This window comes from Chaetodon auriga, chromosome 3, assembly GCF_051107435.1.
Source record: "Chaetodon auriga isolate fChaAug3 chromosome 3, fChaAug3.hap1, whole genome shotgun sequence".
NCBI classification, from domain to species: domain Eukaryota; kingdom Metazoa; phylum Chordata; class Actinopteri; order Chaetodontiformes; family Chaetodontidae; genus Chaetodon; species Chaetodon auriga.
In genome coordinates, this window is record NC_135076.1 from 1,489,619 (window position 1) to 1,510,376 (window position 20,758).

The 20,758-nt window shown below is 41.4% G+C and overlaps 1 protein-coding gene across 8 annotated transcripts in view; it reads right to left on the reverse strand.

Moving 5' to 3' along the window:
- Positions 1 to 18,940, reverse strand: part of LOC143315078 (leucine-rich repeat-containing protein 24-like) — a 46,736-nt gene extending 27,796 nt beyond the window's left edge. Inside the window, exons 1-4 of one of the 8 annotated variants that reach the window (XM_076722543.1) lie at positions 18,853 to 18,940; positions 12,145 to 18,709; positions 4,860 to 4,946; positions 77 to 268 (exon numbers count right to left, since the gene is read on the reverse strand). In XM_076722543.1, coding sequence (XP_076578658.1) covers positions 77 to 268; positions 4,860 to 4,946; positions 12,145 to 12,312 — 447 coding nt within the window. In that variant the 5' untranslated portion in view covers positions 12,313 to 18,709; positions 18,853 to 18,940. Of the gene's footprint in view, positions 1 to 76 lie in introns of all 8 variants that reach the window. The other 7 variants (XM_076722535.1, XM_076722596.1, XM_076722561.1 and 4 more) reach the window with 7 other exon arrangements.
- Positions 18,941 to 20,758: the final 1,818 nt, after the last annotated feature.

A 20,758-nucleotide genomic window follows, 5' to 3' on the forward strand; every position in this document is an offset into this window, starting at 1 on the left:
CTTATCTCTGTATTGAGATTTTTGTTCAAATCTGAAATCTAATGGACATCATACATATGCCTTTAACATGCCTTACCTGTAAGCCACGGAAGGTGTAGTCCAGTAGGCGTGTGATGTCATTTCCTGCTAGGTAAAGAATGCGGAGATGTTCAAGCCCCTGAAACATATCAGCTGTCACCAGGTGAATCCTGTTCCCATTCAGAGCCAGTTCCAACAACTGACCCTGGTTCTGGAAAGAGCCAGGCTCCACTGCAGAGATGGTGTTGTTCTGGAAAAGGAGTAACATGAGAAGATGGCCAAAAAATATTTGCTGTTTATTGCTCAGGATCTGCAGCTTCTACCACTAATACTGCCTTTTACCCTGCATAAAAACCAGTGCCTTTATTGTCCGGTGCTGTTTCTTCTGTTTTGATTCTTTTCTGCTGGAATAGAAATCTGACTTGCTTCCATCTTGAATTTGTTTCTTACCCACAGCAAAATAGAGAGGGGCTCATCTGTCTGTTTGTCCATCTAAACATGCTGTAGACACCAGTGATTTTGATTTCTAACTCTGGATGAGACTGGCAACAGAGGATGGATGGAAACTTCACCTGAAAATTTAAACTTTATACATGATGCAAGATGCAACAGGAACGGTGCAGGAGTTGCTAACATCTATGCTGATCATTTAAGTTTTATGTTTTTTGTCATTGTCATCTCAGGGGACACCACCAAGTGGCAGAACACCAAGCTGCTCATTCACCTCAAAAACCTCAAAAATGTGCTTAAGTGCTATAGTAAAGAAATGGTAAATGGACTGTATTTGTATAGTGCTTTTCTAGTCTGAAGACCACTCAAAGCGCTTTTACAACTGAAGTCTGCATTCACTCATTTGCACACACATTCATACAGTAGCTAAGCCACCTGCTTATTATAAGCGTTATACATTCACACACCGATGGCACAGCATTGGGGGTGGTTCTGGGGTTCAGTATCTTGCCCAAGGATACTTCAGCATGTGGACTGCCGAGGCCAGGAATCGAACCACCGACTTTGGATGACCACTCTACCTCCTGATCCACAGCCGCACAACCAAATCAACTTTTCTACACAAGCTAGTCAAATGTCATGGAATTGTCACATTGTTCCAAGACAAAGTCTCTGAGATTCAAAAACACAATTTCATGTACCAATTGATCTGGCCTGTCTCGGACCTTGCATCATCATATCTCTGTGGGCACAATGCATAATTTTTCACCTACTACCTCTACTGATCTAGAACAGCGGTTCTCAACTGGTCTGGCTTCAGGACCCACCATCACCCCTTAATGACGCGACCCAAATTGAGGAAAAAAGACGGCACTCCGCTTCATAAAAAAACCCCTTCAAAATAAAAGTACAGGACTTTTTTTTTCTTAACTTTTATTTATTTATTTATTTATTTATTTTGCCCCGGCAAAGGCCCGCGAACCAATGAAAACGGGTCCGCGACCCACTTTTGGGTCACAACCCATCACTTGAGAAACACTGATCTAGAAGAGGTAATACAGCATGTAAGGCACTGGATGACCAAAACTTTCTGCAGTTACACAGTAACAAGACTGATGTCCTTGTGGTAGACGCTGGGGTCATAGGTGGGAGATTCAGTCCAAATAAACATTGCATTTTACCACCTACAAATATTTCCAAAGTTAAATCCATCTTGTCTCAGTCAGATGCTGAAAAACTGGTTCATACATGAATCTCCTCTAGGCTAAATTACACTAATGGCTTTCTTGTTGGACTTCCCAAAAAGAGTATTAACTGGGCCAATAGAAATATCGAACATATTAGGCAGAACAAGCTCGGTTGTGAATGATAGGAGTTGGCAATTGATCAGTAAGTGTTTTGTCTTGTTATTCCTGGCTTGCATTAGGATCTAGGCTGTTAACAGGCTTTGTTATTGTTGTTGTCAAGGAGTACTTGCTCTCACTCTCAGAGTTTTGATAGTAGGGTTGACTGATGCGGGTCACACCCTCTATCTGTTGCTTGCCAGCGAAATCCCAAAGGGATGGGATTTTCACTAAACTCATAAAAGAGAGACTGAGCATACCAATAAGCAGAACAAGCTAGGTTGTGGATGATAGGAGTTGGCAATTGTGGAATGTAAGTGAAATGAAAAAAAAAAAGATTCTTATTGTTATAATAATGGGCATTGTGGTATCAGCTGGTTGTGAGGGTCAGTGCTCGGATTCAATCCTTCACTGTTCACCTGATAAATGTAAAATGCTATTTTAAACATTGGCATTTTAACAGCCAATGTTTAAAATAACAGCCCCTTATGAGACTGCATCCACAGCTTGTTATTGGTCCTAATCTTAGGGTGGTGTCCGATTATAATTAATTCTCACTAATACTTTAATATTAATACAGTTATTGGTATCAATAACTATCCTAATATCTGCTAATAACCAAACCTGCTCGAGTTTCCACATATGCATTTAATAGGTATTTATGTTCTGTGTGTGAAGCACATTTGGCCTAGACTGTATGAAGTGTATGAAATAAATAAGTTTGATTTGATTTAATATTTGCTTAAACCTAATTGAGTAATTTTGTTGCCTAAATCTAACAAAGTAGTCTTGGTGCCTAAACCTAAGCAAACAGCAACTCTTTTAACAAGGTCTGGATTGAGGAAGATTGGCCTTTGTCATTGTTGTTGGTACTCTCCAACAATGATTGGAGAGTCATTAACAATCAACGTATTCAGTTATTTAGGTACGAGGATAGATTTTACACAGCAAAGTCTGGTTCCAGGTGTTGGAGAGTACTACTGCATATGTGAAAAAAGTGCGAAGTTAGAAAGAAATTAGCTTGCCAGACCATTGTTGCCCACTCCTGATCTATGCTTCAAGTTAGCACCTTGAACCTACCTAAGCTGCTACTAGAATACTGACTGAATCTCTGACTATACTGTCTGCAGTTGCATTGTGGGTAATGAAGATGTCAGGATTTGACAGGAAAGAAAGATGACTCTCAGGTTCTGCTGCATCAGTTTTCATCCTTTTTAAATTCATCATGAGTTCTCTTTTGAAGGTAGTATATCACACTAAGTGTCAAACTGTTGTGTAATCACCAAAAACAAATGAGATCATTATGAAACTGCACGGTACCCTCTATCTCTGATCAGCTGAATTATACAGTGATGGTGTTCCTAAAACTTGGACCAGAAGGGTACAGCTGGTAGTGCATGCAAACTGGGAACACTGGGAAAAAAAAAAAAGAAATCTGAAAAATATGTTATTGTTTTTCTGTGTTGCAAGCATTTATTTGTTGGAGACTAGACAAGAAATGTAAAGATTCCACTGAATGGAAATTGCTTAATACAGTAAAATCTCACCAATCAAAACAAATATCAAAACACAAAATATTTGTAAATTCCATGTGTTAAAACTGTTTGATGTTCTTCTGTTTGGTGCCAGGCAGTTGTAACGGGTATTACCAGGATCTAAAAGCAGCACTACCTGAACCCGCAAGTTCATGAGTCTCTTGGTTGGGGCGGGCTTGGTGCTCCGTCCAGGGCAAACAATGGCTTTGCGAAATGTTTGGTATGCCAAACAATACACAGTCTCACACAGTATCAGATTCAGGAAGGGCAAGACGACAGACGTAGTCAGGTTCACAAAGCAGAGGTAGTTACCAGGGGGTAGGATAGCAGCCGAGGTCAAAGGCAGGCTGGGTCGATACCGCGAAATCCGTCCGAGGATAATTGCTGGAGAGTCTTGTATGAAGGCGAAGAGCAATCTGGCAATGAGTGAGTGAGTGAGAGCCGCTTAAGTATTGCACTGATTAGTGATGAGTCCCAGGTGTGCGCCAGGTGATTGAGCAGATGGGCGTGGTTGACTAGTGAAGAGTCCTGACTGAGCAGGTGAGCAGATGAGAGTGGCAGCTGGTAAGGAGACAATGGATGTGACAGGAGGTGTGTTTCATTGATTTTCACAGTGGTAGCAAAGTACACTGGAAGATATCCCTTTGGAGAGTGGGCTGTGTTAAGTGGCATAATGTAAGACAAAGTTGTCTTCGTGTCTGGTAATCTATGTATTCAATTGCCAATATTTATCTATTTCATTTCAACTCAAGTAAGCATATGTTTTTGTTTGTTTGTTTGTTTGTTTGTTTGTTGCTTTTATATTTTTCTTTGCAGTCTTTGAGTGGGGGTCATTGCTCAGATTTTTCTATTAGAACAATAGAAACATGTTTTTCTTTTATACTAAGTGGTACTTCTGTTAAAGGGCAATTTCTGTAAATGATAGCATTTTTGAGTGAAAACACGTTTTTTAATATGACAACTTCATTCTCTTGACAAAATCCTTGTGGTGTTAGGTGAGTAAGAAAAGAAGGAAAACATGAAGTTATAACAGATTTAGGCCGTCATAAACAGCCTTTTGTCATAAATGACAATGCATTCTTTTGTTTTTAATAAAATATCAAGGAAATGTTCTTAATAATATAAATATTATTACACCCTAGCATTACCTGATTCTTCATCATTGTGTCTCTGAAACATCAAACATACAACATTATTACTCTGTACCTGCTGCATGAAATAGTTTGTCAAGTCAGAAAGATAAAAGCAAAACATTTCTGGGGTATTAATTACATTTCACTGTTTCGTATTAATACAGTGAAGATTATCCACACTTGTAAGCACAAAATATACACCACATATAATATACAAATGCTTATATGGTTTAACTGGTGATGTAGAAAAAAGCTCAGCAGGTCCAAATTTTGCATTGAGGTATCAGTAACAAATGAAGAAATCTATGGTTCCAATTCAGGACCAGTTCATTATACCCAACCCTGTAGGTTTTATGTATGTATATGTGTGTGTTTATTACCTGCAGGTACAAATAGTGCAGATGCCCCAGCAGAGTGAGGTCCTGTCGATGGATCTGACCAATCACATTGTCCTGGAGAAAGATGGTCTGGATGGAGAGAAGACAAGATAAAGTAGGACAAAGAGAGTTTTGGTCCATATTGGCATTAAGGGAACTGCACAAAGCTGGTTTAAATCCTACTTTTCAGATCGCTCTCAGTTTGTACATGTTAACGAGGACTCCTCTGTGCTCGCTGAAGTCTGCTATGGAGTTCCACAGGGTTCTGTGCTTGGACCAATTCTATTCACCTTATATATGCTACCTTTAGGGAACATTATCAGGAAGCACTCAATAAATTTTCACAGCTATGCAGATGATACCCAGCTACATTTATCAATGAAGCCAGAAGAAACTAGTCAGTTAACTAGACTACAAGCATGTCTTCAGGACATAAAGACCTGGATGACCTGCAATTTTCTGACGCTAAACTCGGACAAAATTGAAGTTATAGTACTAGGCCCTACACGTCTTAGAAACTCACTTTCTGATGACATAGCAGTTATGGATGGCATTGCTCTGCAGATGGTCTCCAGCACCACTGTAAAGAATCTGGGAGTTATCTTTGATCAGGACATGTCCTTTCACTCCCATATAAAACAAATTTCAAGGACTGCCTTTTTTCACCTACGTAACATTGCAAAAATCAGGCACATCCTGTCTCAAAATGATGCAGAAAAACTAGTCCATGCATTCGTAACTTCCAGGCTGGATTATTGCAATTCCTTACTATCAGGCTGCCCAAATTCGTTGCTGAATATTCTCCAGTTGCTCCAGAATGCTGCAGCATGTGTTCTGACAAAAACGAGGAAGAGAGGTTATATTTCTCTGATATTAGCCACTGCACTGGCTCCCTGTGAAGTTTAGAATAGAATTTAAAATTCTCCTCTTTACTTACAAAGCCATAAATGGCCAGGCACCTTCTTATCTTAAAGATACCCTCTACCTTATTACCCCACTTGAACACTGCGTTCCCAGAATGCAGGCCTACTTATGGTTCCTAAAGTCTCCAAAAGTAGAACAGGAGCCAGAGCATTTAGCGATCAAGCTCTTCTCCTGTGGAACCATCTTCCAGTCTTTGTCCAGGAGGCAGACACAGGCTTAAAATTTTCCTTTTTGATAAAGCTTATAGTTAGTAATGCTAGTAATGCTGCTATAGCATTAAACTGTCAGGGGACCTCCAAAGATACACCAAGCTCCTCTGTCCTTCTCTCCCTCTCCATCTGCACGTTTTCATGTCCTACCACAGCGTGTTACTAACTTAGCTTCTTCCCCTGAGTCTCTGTGCTTTGTCGTCTCGCAGGTTCCCATGGATAGTGGCTGAATCTGGATTGTGGATTACAGCTGCGTCTCCTGCCATGGCCCTGCCTGACATCCACTGCAACTGCTACTACATCCACTGTCATTGCTACTGTGTATGCATTTCTGTCTCTCTCTCTCTCTCTCTCTCTCTCTCTGACTGCATTTCTGTCTGTCTCTGTCTGTCTGTCTCACTCTCTCTCTCTTGCTCTCCCTCTTTCACCCAACCAGTCAAGGTAGATGGGCGCCCACCCAGAGCCTGGTTCTGCCTGAGGTTTCTACCCGTTAAAAGGAAGTTTTTCCTTGCCACTGTCGCCAAGTGCTTGCTCATGAGGGAATTGCTGGGTCTCTGTAGATAAAAGAGCTCAGCCTGTACCAGCTCTATATCGAAAGTGTCCTGAGATAACTTTTGTTGTGACTTGGCGCTATACAAATAAAACTGAACTGAACTGAATTGAATTGCATTGTGTGAAAGGCCTCAAAGACATTGTGTTAACAATAGTCACTCACTCAATAACTGTGCCAACTTCAAGCATCTCAACAGCACTCAGAGACATATGTGGGCCCTAAGACGAGAACTGCTGCTGGCACTGTGGTAAAAACCATTGAGCAGTAAAGTGTGACCTCAAAATATGCTGCAAAATTATAATAATAATAATAATCAGCACTACATGAGATGAGTTCACCTCAAGGTTAGCAAAGTGGCGCTCAGCAAAACAGGCCTAAATCTGGAGACATACGCTATATTGGACAAAGATTCAGAGCACACCTTGCTTCTCTGCTGTGCCACATACTGTATGCACTGCAAAAACACATCTTGGACCACACAGCCTGGTGATGCAGCCAGGGAGTCAGTCTTGAAGTACTTCTACATAAACAACTGTCTACAGGCCTAGGTCTCAAGAGGTACTGACAAACTGCCACCCTGTCCTGTAAGTCCAGGGCTGTGGGAGCAGATAAGACCACAATTTGATGTATTTAAAAAAAATATGAAGTAATTAAAACAGTTGCATTACTTTCTAGATTTTAACATGGTAACTAGTAATCTGTAGCCTATATTTCAAAAGGGACTTTCCAAGCCCTGCCTTGCAGGCATATGTCTCTGCGGCATTCATCAGAACTGAGAGTCCAAGTGGTGAGATTGGAGTGGCATTCATCACAGCATGGTCAAGAGTGGCTCCAAAGAAGCAGTAATCCATCTCATGCCTGGGGCTATGCACAGGAGGTCATGTAGCACAGTTACTCAACACTGGGCTTCCATCCAGCAGGTTGTGTTATGGACTGACACTACCAATGTACTCACCTGGATGAAGTCAGACTCATGCCACTTTAAGGTGTTTGTAGGCACCAGAGAGATTCAGGATCTGGGCATTCTGGTAACACCTGGTGTTACGTGGAGTCCCTGTAGATGACATTAGATGGGGGTAGCAACTCTCTGGGCTAACAATTGATAGCAGCTGGAGCCTCAGGCCACCTCTCCTGCTCAATAGCACCGATTAGTTGCCAGACACCCCACCTTCAGACACCTTCAGTTCATAGCAAGGACCTTAGAAAGCCAGCCTTGTGTAGATTTACCTCTGCACCATCTGCACCACCTGCACCTCCTATACCTGATGGCACTCTATTCAAATGATAACTGCTGCTGCACACTTCTTAAACAAAGCAGTCAAGGATGCAGTCACAGCTATTAACCATGAGGCAAAAACCTCCCTCCTTTAGCAAGTGCAGTTAGACTGCTTCTCTACACCTTGTCCAGCTGAAGTCAGGGAAGCCAGTGATTAGGAGCAGCTGCCTCCTCAGGTCCCAGAATTTAATGGAAATGATGAGCTCATCCAGCTGGGTGGCTGCCTATGCCATAGCAGCCCTCCTGATCCAGAGGTTATCAATGTAGTCATGCTAGACATCAAGCACCCAGTAACAAGAGTGGGGCTGCCTCAGGTGTCAGAGATGGCACAACCCCCAAGATGGTTACACCCGTATAAGCCAGCCTTCTTCACCACAGGTGTTGACTGCTTTGGGCCCTATTCCGTACAAATAGGGCAAAGAAGTGAGAAATGCTAGGGATATTATTCAAATGCATGATCACCCAAGCCATGCATACTGATACGTTCTCTAGTCTTGACACAGATCCCTTGCTCATGGCTTTGAGATGGTCAAATCTTGGAGCGGCAAGCCATTCCAACTGCTATCAGATTAGGGGACCAATATTTAGGAGGTGACTGGGAACTGCAAGAGGCGTTTACAGCCTTTCAACCAGACCTTCAAGCTCAGTTCCCACACCAGCAAATCCACTGGAGATTTAACCTGCCAAATGTTTCCCACTTTGGTGGCTGCTGGATGTGAGAAGTCCACTCAGTAAACCAAACACCGCAGGTCCCCCTTAGAGCCCAGCTGGTGACAAAGAAGGTGCTGAGGACACTCAAAGTCAAAGGGATCCTCAATTCCAAGCTCTATTTCAGAAACTCTAGATTCTTACTATTTATGACATAAATATGTCTCAAATATGTGTGTTTATTTATTAGTTATTTTCAAGTGAAGGGAATATTCCAAAGCATTTCAAGACTTACTTTAAAGCAAACCCCCAGGTTCATTCTTACTCAACTCATCAATCTTCAGATCTTCATCCTCCTAAATTTCTCACTTGCAGAGGTCAATTTTCGTTAAGATTTAGGGGTACCAAATTATGGAATGGCTTTTCCCACCTGACGGAAAAACTGTTCTTCTATAAAATGTTACAAACAATGCTTAAAAGACCAATTAATTGCTGTTTTGTAACTGCCTTCGCCATGTATCCATGTTTTATTTGTTTCACTTATAGACATCAGTATCAGTATCATTACCATTGCTCTGCATACACACATACACACACACACACACACATTTTGACATTATTTTTCTTCTTATTGTTGCTGTTTATATATTTTTTGTTATTATTAGTTTGCCATCACATTTATGTAGTTGTATGTTCTTTGTTTATTTTGTGTTTTCTATAATATTGTGAAATTTTATTATTATTATTTATTATTATTATTACTTCGGTGGAGGCTTTAAATAAGACCACTGGGTTTTCTGCCTCTCCCTGTACTGTATAATATTTGTTATCTTTGTTATTTGTGTATTTTAAATTGTGCAAAATAAAACTTAACTTAACTAACTGGTGGACATAAAGGCACTGGAACTAAATACATCTGTGTGGTTCTGACTGATCACCTGCAATGGGTCTCTATCATTTAAGTCCAGCATATAAATAGCTGTCGTTATTTCTGGCTCACATTAGGATCTAGGCTGTAAGCAGACTTTGCTGTTATTGTTGTTATTGTCGTCAGAGCACTTGCTCTCACTCTCTGAGTTTCGATAGTAGGGTCAGCTGACGTAGGTCACGCCTTCTATTTACCACTAGTTGGCGAAATCCTGAAGGGGCAGGTTCAACTGTGGTGACAAGCTGTGAGGGGGCACAGCTGTGGCATTTCCTATATTTAACATACAGGCCGCACTGAAGCGTCATAAGTCGGCCTTTGTGTGAAGACCCTTTTGGGTAAAGACCTGCAAGTCTACTTGCGCAAGTCCACTGAGCAGGGACACAGGTAACCACCACTACTCTTACACTACTCCACTACACTACTACACTGCGCACACACACCATGGGACTTTCTCCCACACACCTCCCACACCACACTCCTGATAGACATGGAGGTGTCATGGGTGAACTAATTTCCAAAAACTGGAAATTCATCAAGCTTATTCCTCTAAGACTCCTCCTTTGAATATCATGCAATCATGGTTACGGCTCCCACTAAACTGTATATATTGGTCTCGCCCACCTGGGCTACTGTGGAACTTTATAGCTGAACTGGACATGTTATTCTCAACCATTCCTGAAGATGATACCCCACTGATTGGCATGAGTGACATGAATATCCGTCTTAACAAACCCCACGCAGTTGACTTCCTTTCTCTGCTGTCCTCATTCGACCTCAAACAGGTCTCCACTGCTCCCACACACAAAGCGGGCAATATTCTCGACTTTATTGCAATTCAAAACTGTTGCACGGCTAAGCTAACTGTCAACCCCTTACATGTATCAGACCACTTCTTTATTCAATTATCCGTATCCTTACCAGAGCATGCTCAAGCTCTGCCACAAATCCCTCACACCTGCTCAACTCTCCGATGAGGTCTCGGCAACCATACCTCCTCACGGTGTTTTCTCCTCACTACCTGTGAATGAGAACAGAGACACTCTGCTCCTCGCTAGCCGCCTCTCAAAACAATCTATGCCCACTCTCATCCAAACTTGCTTGTTAAACCCCCACCAGTCCAGTGCTCACCGGTGTTATCAGAGAGCAAAGGGCGGTGCTCAGAGCAGCCGAGAGAAATGGAGAAAAGTCAGAGATCCGACCTCAGGGACTATCAGACTCTCCTGTTTGCATTCTCCTCCCATCTAAAAACTGCCAAGTCCACTTACTATCAGGAGAAAATCTGCAGCACCAAGGATGCTTGGAGACTATTTTCTGCTTTTAACAACCAGTTCTCTGAGCCTGACCAACTCAGTAGGATATCACCAGCTAACAGAGCCTCACTCTCCTCATTTTCCCATGTCACAGAGGAGTAAGCCTCCAACCTTCTGCTTGACTCTCACCCCACTACCTGTCCATTGGACCCTATACCCTCCAACCTCCTGCAGGCCATCTCACCCACACTTATCCCTGCTGTCACCCACACGATCAACTTCTCACTTACAACGGGTGTGTTGCCCAATGCTTTTTAACAAGCCTGAGTAACCCCACTGCTAAAGAAACCTACACTCGACCCAACTCAGGTTGAAAATTACAGGCCGGTTTCACTCTTCACTTTCCTTTCCAAGACTCTTGAGCACATGGTCTTTAATCAGGTCTCTGAATTCCTTTCTGATAACAACCTGCATGATCCCAGCCAATCTGGTTTCAAACGCAAACACTCTACGGAGACTGCGCTCTTATCTGTAGTGGAAACGCTACAATCAGCTAGGGCTACTTGTCAATCATCTGTTCTACTATTGCTCAACCTATCGGTTGCCTTTGACATGGTTAACCTCCAAATCCTCCTCTCCACACTCGCTGAGCTCGTCTTCTCAAGATCTGCTCTCCCCTGGTGTGAATCCTTCCTCTCAGGGAGATCTTTTGCAGTATCTTGGAGGGGAGAAGTGTCTAAATCCAAGTGCTTGTCCATAGGGGTACCTCAAGGGTCTGTCTTCAACCAGCTCAAACGAGCACGTCACTCCACTGTTCATATCCCTCCACTGGCTCCCAGTTGCTGCCCTCATCAAGTGTAAGTCCTTGATGCTTGCCTACAAAATTGCCTCCAAAACCACTCCGACCTATGTGAACTTCCTCATTCAGGACTATACTCCCTCCTGCTCACTATGCTCTGCCCATGAATGGTGCCTGGTGCTGCCAGCTCAAAAAGGACCTAAATCTTCAGCTAGATTATTTTCTTCGGTGGTTCCCTGGTGGTGGAACGAGTTACCAAACCCCATTCGTTCGGCAGAGTCCCTCTCGATATTTTGAAAAAGACTGAAGACCAAGCTCTTTACGAAACACCTTCTTTCTTAAATAAATAAACTCTCTGTTCACTCTATGCACTCTATGCATTACTTCGTAGCACTGCCTCGTAGTACCTATGTCCAATTGGACCAGAAAATTGCATTAGGGCACTTAGTTGTTCTCTCCCATCTAGAACCTTGCTTGTGATGTATGAAAATCTCGTACGTAAGTCACTTTGGATAAAAATGTCTACCAAATGACAAATTGTAATTGTAATTGTAAAGAAAACTGCACCTTCTTCGCGTGATGAAACTTTCAAAGAACTATGACTTATGGTGAAAGGTATGTCATTGGTTAAATTCTGGTATCGTTCAAGATTTATGTAACACCTGTAGTAACGTCAGTACATGTCCTCTTTCAGTACCTACCTGTGTGGCTGGAGGAACGTGTTTGGGAATGCCCCTCAGGCCGGTGGAGCCACACTCCACAGTAAGGCTGTAGCAGCGACAGCTCACAGGACAGGAAGGAGACTCTCCACTGGTAGTGTGGAGGGACAGGAGGAGCACAGAGAGAAGAAGTACCAGCAACACAGCCATCACACCAACAGAAAGGACTGAGGATAAGGAGACAGTGAACAAATAGGTCACTCATGAACAACACTTTGCTTTACAACTGAGCTCAGCTTTTTGATTGCCATGCAGATGTTGGAAAACAGCAAATTTGGGTTATCTTCAAAGGCTTGAGCCATAAAATTACATCTTAGTGCAGTACATTTTAACAACAGACGTGCTCAGGATCCTAAAGACCATCTTGTCAATCCAACACAGAATGGCCGTGCTTGCTGAAATTTAACATCAACATGGGTGTCTGTTCCTTAAGTTTCTCTGGTGATAGATAGGGAAGATAGATGGTTTGAAAGAGGAGTGAAGGAGGCTGTAAAATCGAGACTACAACAACCTTACACATTCAGGACCACAAATGAAAGTGGTTTGAATGACCGTAATAATGGCCCCACAGACGTTTAACACCTGGGATTACCCACCTGTCAGTTAGAACTCAAGAAGCCCATTGGATGAGAGACAAAATGTTTTCAAGTTTATACAAGTCTAGCTGGCCATGACTCAACCCTCCTTGGTTATCAAGGTGTGGAAAATACCTCCCTGACTGTGAAAGAATGAATCCTATCCAGAAGTGTGTGTGTTGTATTGGCAGCTCCATGAGGGAGGTCTTAGAGGAATACACTAATTTTAAAAATCAGGGCACTGACAAAGCCAGCACAAATTAAAGCTGTTTTTGGACATTTATCTCAGTCTGTGAATCACTGTCACCATGGGAACCATCCTTGCTATGAGGCATTGACTTGCATGTAAGGATCCATCATCAAGGCCTTTTCATTGTCTCTCTTGGAGCTGGATGCCTGTACAGCATCACTCACTGAAAGGTTCTGTTGTTATTTGTCTGAGAAAGATTTTATTAATGCTTTAGATTACAGCTCACAACATACAGCATAACTTTCCCAAATTTACAGTGTAATTTTTGGTGTACCAGTAGAGTACATACTGTTACATACATGTAGAGACAAGGGAGCAAGATGTGAAGTTGTGGAACAAGAGGATAACATTGTGGGAAACAAAAGGATTTATACTGTAGGCATTTTTAAGTACTGGGTACCCATTCTGCTATTACAGGGTACAGTATGAACTACTGAGCAACTACCTGTCATTTGGGAAGAGTTCACAAAGACTTTACGCTGTGGCTATTTTTAACTACCGATTAACTATTCTAATTTGAGCATAACCATCATTGAGAACCACAGGCAGACTACAAGTGTGTGGCAGCTGACAGTGCCTTCCATAGAGCTGTTGTTAAGGGTTAGAGATGAGATGTTTTGTATTGCTTTTGTCTGTGGTTTTGGCATTAGTCTGCGGTTCACTGCTCGAAGAGATGTGCTGAGTTTAAAACCCACCTACAGCTTGTCATATATATTTTTTTTTATTTTGATATACTATCAAAAATGTATGCCATAGTTATTTAGGAACTATGCAGTTAGCTTTTCCTCATTTTGTTACCATCTGTACCCCTCCACAGTAGGTAGGTAGTGTATGGTAATATTGTAATAGATCAGAGCAGATTTATGGAATGCTATGAAGAACTCAGTATTGCATCTTCAAACTTATAGCTCTTGCTCAGGATCATACAGTCTCCCATAATAACACAATAAGTATCCATTAGTTAAAAAGAAAACTACAGTATGAATTCATTTTAAGTTCCAACAATGTTACGCCCTTATTCCCTTATTTTACAACTTGTTACTTCTTACACTAACTGCATAATTTCAACAAAACAATGACATGTGATTGCTTCACAATATCTGACATAAGCTATAAAAGCTTGATGGTAAGTACAGCAGTGAGTCCTAAGCAGTTGCTAATCAGCTGTACAATTTTCTACACAACAATAGTTTATTTGAGGATTTCCGGTCAGGATTTAGTGTGCACCATAGCAGAGACAGCACTGGTTAAAGTTACAAATGACCTTCTAACTGCATCAGATAAAGGACTTGTCTCTGTACTAGTCGTGTTAGATGTTAGTGCTGCATTCGACACCATTGACCCAGTGGTGGCTGGTGAATTTTTGTCTTGGGGGGGTGCACTTAATTTACCAAACCAAAAAGCGGAGTTGGCAACGCCGGACCACAAGAATTAATGTATATTATGTTTACAAATAGACAGTTAAATGCAGGTGAATGTTACCAGTTAGTGAATTTGAATTTATCTCCCCAGTGTTTGATATGTTTGGCTCCAGGTAAGATATAATTGGTACACACAAACCCTTAAAATCTCCTTTTCCATCATTAAACAAACCAAGAATGTATAAATATATTTTTTATTTCAAAAGTAAAAAGAGAAACAATTCATTTTCACAGCTTCCAAGAGTACCAAGTGCTTCTTCTGTTCAGCTAATTGTTTGGAACAACATATTTATATTTACATACTCAAATAAAAAAAGAAAAAAAAAACAGCAAAAAACACTGAACGTTTTGTTTAAAAAAACAATCAAACTATCAGGCTTAAAGCCCAAAGTGCTTCTGTTAGCTAACATTTATATTAACAACCTTATATGACAATGAAAACCCAGCAAATCCTCATATTTAAGACTATCAAAGCAACAAAAAATTGTCACTTTGTCTAAATAACTGAAACCGTTAGGCTTTAAGCCAAAAGTGCTTGATCACGCTTGATCAGTTCCCTTGGTGCGGAAAAGCAGGCAAGGGAAGCAAAATAAAGCACCTGCCTCACTGCATCCAGTTAGCCAAGACATCTTCTCATACCAGCTCCGTGAAAAAGAGCGAGTATATCTCCTCCCTCTGTCTTCGGACTGCTGTCTAATTAAGACGTCTGGCCGGTCAGGTCCGAGCTCCTTCAGTCTCAGTTTCTCCTGCAGTGTTCTCCTCTTGAACGGCGTTGTTTTCAGTGATTTTCTCTCTTCTTGTTCTCCTTTCTCAGCTCTCTCTGTGACTAGCTAATGATCTTAGCTGTGTCCCAATTCAGCGGCTGCATCCTTCGGAGGACCCAGCCTACGCGGTCTCCGGAGGCTGGGTCCTTCGGAGGATCATCCGTCGGCCGCATCAACTATCGCTAAATGGGACGGTCTAGCCTTCGGAGCATTTCGTGATTGCGTCACGACGTCATAACTTCTTCCCTCCTAACCCGGGAAAAACACACGTATGGTGTGCGGAGATGCGCCCGTACAGCTCCTATCGCTTGTAAGAGGCGCGAAATGTAGCCTATTATACAACTTACAAATTCACCTGATGTGAATATCTTCACAGCTTCGTGTCGGACGGTTCACGCCTCCGCGTCTTCCATTCATTTCTGATAATGGACACCTCGAAGGGCATTATCCCGCTTTTACCATGGTCACTTACGAAAGAAATAAATATTAAATCAATTATTAATACGTTAAAGTTTTTAACAAGAGGCGGCTGAGTAGACTATTTAATATCGCTCGTTGTGATGCGTTGCCAAGGTAACCGGCTCTGGCCACAGAACCTGCAGCTCGGTCGGCGCAACTATTATATTAGGCCAAATCAGTGGAGGGAAGTGAGGTGATTGCTTAACGTTATGTTACGTGATACAAAGTATCATTTCAGAGGGCAAGTGCACCTCTTACCGCTTGTGTGTGTCCAGAGGATGATGCCAGATTTTGTTTAAACGACAGATAGTTTCCTAAATCATTTTTATTGCAAGAAATATTATCCACCATTCACTCTGATCATTAAATGTGGTTAAAGGAAACTATAAAATCACTCATGTTCGAGTTTCTGTTGCCACGGTTACCAACTAGCATTTGAGCCAGCGCAATAATTTAGAACAAACAGGCTATTTGACAGGAACTTTTTTATAGGTGTCACAACACTTTTTAACGGACACCCTGCAGCCAATCACAATCGAGTATTCACCCAAAATAAGATATTAGTTGAAATGCGAGCTTGTAACATTTGTAAGTGAAGAGTTTTAATAAGGCTAACTGTTAACTGAGCTCCTCATATCAACAGGTCGCCATTATTAAAAAATTCAATCAGTGCGCAAAGCATCTTGGGATATGGGAGGACGTGAAGGATAGTGGCGACGCATCCTCCAAATACAGGGAAAAGGAGGACGCATTTGTCGGCTGCATTTGGAGGATCCTTCGAATTTGGACGAATTGGGACAGCCTTCGCGCAGCGTTATGACGTATTCGGCCTTCAAATCCATCCTCCGAAGGATGCAGCCCCTGAATTGGGACACAGCTCTTGTTTGCTAATTACTCCCGACACTCTGCGCTCAACGTCACTCGCTTGGCGGTTTTAATTACAGGCTCGCGGGTGAACAAACCACCCGCTCTCTGCTGCCACCCCATGGCTGGTGGTGTGTATAGCGATCAGAGGGAGAGCAGGCAGTCAGCCTGCGCCCCGCTGTCTCGTATCTCTTGTATTGAAGAGGAACGAACTGCGCATGTCAAAGTTATAACAAGAGTCAATGGGGAAAGATGTGTGCGCCCCGGGCCGGATATATGTCAGCTATTAGTAACTAGGACATAGGACTTAGTAACGTAGGACATTTCTAATCTGAATATTTAGTGCAGATTTTACATTTTAGTAACTCACTTCAGACTATATTATTCATTTTGCCTTTTTAAAATATAGAATATACTTGCAAAAGTCATTTTAAAAAACGTTGTATTAAAGGAAGGGCTGTGTGATTCTACATGATGTGAGACAGAGAGGGCGGCGCCCTTGCGCCTTCTATCGGCCGGCCACCCCTGCATTGACCATGATATACTATTGCAGAGACTGGAACACTTCGTTGGCATTAAGGGAACTGCGCTAAGCTGGTTTAAATCCTACTTTTCAGATCGCTCTCAGTTTGTACACGTTAATGATGACTCCTCTGTGCTCACTAAAGTCAGCCACGGAGTCCCACAGGGTTCTGTGCTTGGACCAATTCTATTCACCTTATATATGCTTCCTTTAGGGAACATTATCAGGAAGCACTCAATAAATTTTCATTGCTATGCAGATGGCCTCCAGCACCACTGTAAAGAATGTGGGAGTTATCTTTGATCAGGACATGTCCTTTCACTCCCATGTAAAACAAATTTCCAGGACTGCCTTTTTTCACCTACATAACATTGCAAAAATCAGGCACATCCTGCTTGCACATAAAACCATCATAAATATGAAGACAATGTAGCCTACTCCTCAGAAACATGAGTAAAAATTGGCATGAAAATTAATTACTTATTTAACCACCATAATGTACTTATTTTATTTTCTTATTTTGATGGTTTATCTGCATGTTAAATGCACTCAGTGGCCACATTATTAGGTTCACCTGTACTGTCTAATGCAATCCAAATATAGTGCCATCAAATCTACTTTTGTGATCTTTACAATGTTAAGCATTTCTTTCTTTTCTTTCTTTTTTTGTTAAGAGAGAGAAATAAGAGAGATGTTAAATCAAGTGTATTGTTTTAGCATTGAGGTTAAATTAGTGGTGGAGTTGTACTTGACAGCATGGTATTGAGTGGTGTTTCAAACATTCAATGTCCCTCGTGCATGTAAAAAGGGAAGACAAAAAAAATGTAAACACCTCTCAGGAAAATGTAGTCAGCCACTACCTTTAACTATGACCCCAATAATGTAAATATAATTGAATTCCCACCTCTCTGATAATATCAGCAAAAACTGAACATTATAAATTTGCCACTGAGTGTGTATGGTATATTTAGCTTCAATATCTTTCAAAATTTGACACAATTATTAAAATATTAACTGTGTGACATCTGAATTCTCTGCTCATCTTTGTCATGATTTAAGCTTTTACGTGTAATGATAAGAAATTATTAAGTCATTTTATCTCATGTTTTCTACTAAAAACTAGGTGCAGCCCTGCAGGTAGAAGTTCAAATGAATTCCAAATGACATACAGTACAATAAAGCCATGTGCCATTCGATATCAGTTAAAAATGCAGTTACTGTACTGTACTGTCATAATGCATGTCATACCGATAGCTGGAGCTGTTGAATATTCAGTGGTACTGTAGGCCATGCCACCTTAACAGACTGAGCCCACAACACACAATAACAGTAAACTGTATCTGATCGCAGCACTGTACATGCCCATCCATACTTACACGACCTCAGTGTAGAAAAAAACCTGCAGCAGAACAACGTTCCAGATGTTTCCGTACAAACAAATCAGGTGAAATAATTCCAACGACGTGTTCTTGTTGTTTCATACCACGCTAAGGAAGAATGGAGGAGAGTCCGAGTGACGCCTGCCTGGCACGACGCCTCCTTATTCCGTCTTACTTATATGATCCCAGTTATTCGGATTTATTTTCGGTGTTGAGGATGAAGCTCTAGGCACCCAAAAGCAAAACAGCAGGTAACTGATATTTCCGTTTGCAGAACACCGTGGGCCTGTCGCATCCTCCGAACAGAGAAATCTATTGAAATACAAGGGGATCAAGAAACGAGCAGGTGGAGCGTCAAACAACTACAGGTCGAATGGTAGATTCTGCAGCACTGTGTGTAAACCGATTTGAGACGGATGAGTCTGTGAAATCCCTACATCCAGGTGTTCACTCACTGCTTTCTCCCAGTGCGTCCCGTCAACCAATTACCTTACACTGCTGCTCCTAAGGACCACAGTCAAATCCACTGTGTTCCACCGACATGAACAAGAAACACTTCCGCCCGAATTATTCAGAATAAAAGCTTATGACAAAAATCTAAATTTAGAATCACATTGTGTTTGCACGAAATGTGCTGCAGTTCGGTGTCAAAATACTTCCCTCACACAATCACGTAAACCAAAGCGAAAAAACGGTATAGTCAGACATATTGTAACTTTGACAAAATAATTTCAAGACAGAACATAACAGGGTTATTATTTGCAGGCCAAATGTATGTGCATTTATTTTGTTGTAATTTTGCCATGGTAACTACTGTAGCTTGTCATGTAATTGATGTCATTACCTGCGCTCGATCTTTAGAAAAGATCATTGATGTCATTACCTGTGCTCGATCTTTAGAAAAAGACTAAAGTCCAAGCTCTTTACTGAACACCTTGTTTTATTAAAAAAAAAAAAAAAAAAAAAAAAAAACTGTGGGTCGACTCTATGCACTTTTTGCATTATTTCGTAACTGTCTTGTAGCACCTGTGTCCAGTTGGATCAGAAAGTTGCGTTAGGGCACTTGCTCTGGTTCTCGCGTCTGCCAAATGAGAAATTGTAATTGTGCTGACCTGATGCTGAATCCAACCCCCGGGTCTCTGATGACACAAGTCAAGCTGAAGCTGTGTTGAGAATTATTTGATGTCATCAGATAATGGTGTGAGCTGTCCAGTGTGAGGGTAATGTCAACAGTGCATGCAGTTACTATACATACTCACGAGAAGAGGTCTTATCAGGCAAAATTAGGGGCAGCTGTTAGTGTCTGTATATATATATATATAAAAAAAAAAAGGTGAAGCGAGATCCATTATCTGGAGGCCATTTACGGAAAAGAGTGAATTCGAGCTGGACAGGTTCACTAAAGGAAGCTGTGTGTTATTTTTTGGTGACCCACTTGTATGCTGGCTCTGAGAGGGCACCTGGGCAGAGAGATAACTGTGAGGTCAGTAAAGATCTTGCCAGCTGTCCTCTGTCCTCTGGCAGTGTATAGGTCTATGATTGTCAGTTTCAGGGAACTGATGATCTTTCAGTCAAGTGAACAGCACACTGCAGCAGCCAGAACTTCAAGAGGGATGAGGGGGGACTAGATGATGTTGGAAGTATCCAGAACACACTCAGGTTGTGCTGTGGATTGTTGAGCTTCCTGAGCAAGGGTAGGAAGAACAAAATGCTGGCCTTCCTGGGAAACTGTTCGGTGATGTGGTTGTATCACTTCAGATTATAGCTGTAAATGTTGGAAACATTCACAGCATATATTCTATTCATGAAATGCTTTATTATTCCGCCACATTTTTTGCAGTGCAACTCTTTACATATTTTTTTACGTGTAAACTTCATTCAAGCATCAAAATATTAAATTCAGTTAAGACATTATTGCTATTATTTTTTCTCATTCATATCGTTCATACTTTCAGAAATATTCAGTGTTTTCCAAGAAATTTAAGTATTAGATGGGATGTCCAAATTCACAGCTCATACTCAGCTAGAAATTTCATTTAAACTTTCAAATGTTTCATATTTCACCTTTCATACATTTTGGGTATTGTTTAACTTTCATATTTCATTAAAATTTAATAACATTCAACTTTCCCTAAGTCAATTAGAGGAGCCCCTCAAACAAACTCATCTTCAACCTCTTCCCACTCATCCATACATTCACATAGAAACTCCACTCAAACTTTAAAATGCTCATGACATGGGACTTTCACACATTAACTCAACTTTTCATATTCAAACTTTTTACACGATTGCAGTTTTAGTTTCCTTTCTCAGATTTTCACATTTTTGTGCGTGAGATAGAATGTTCAGAGATGAGCTGAA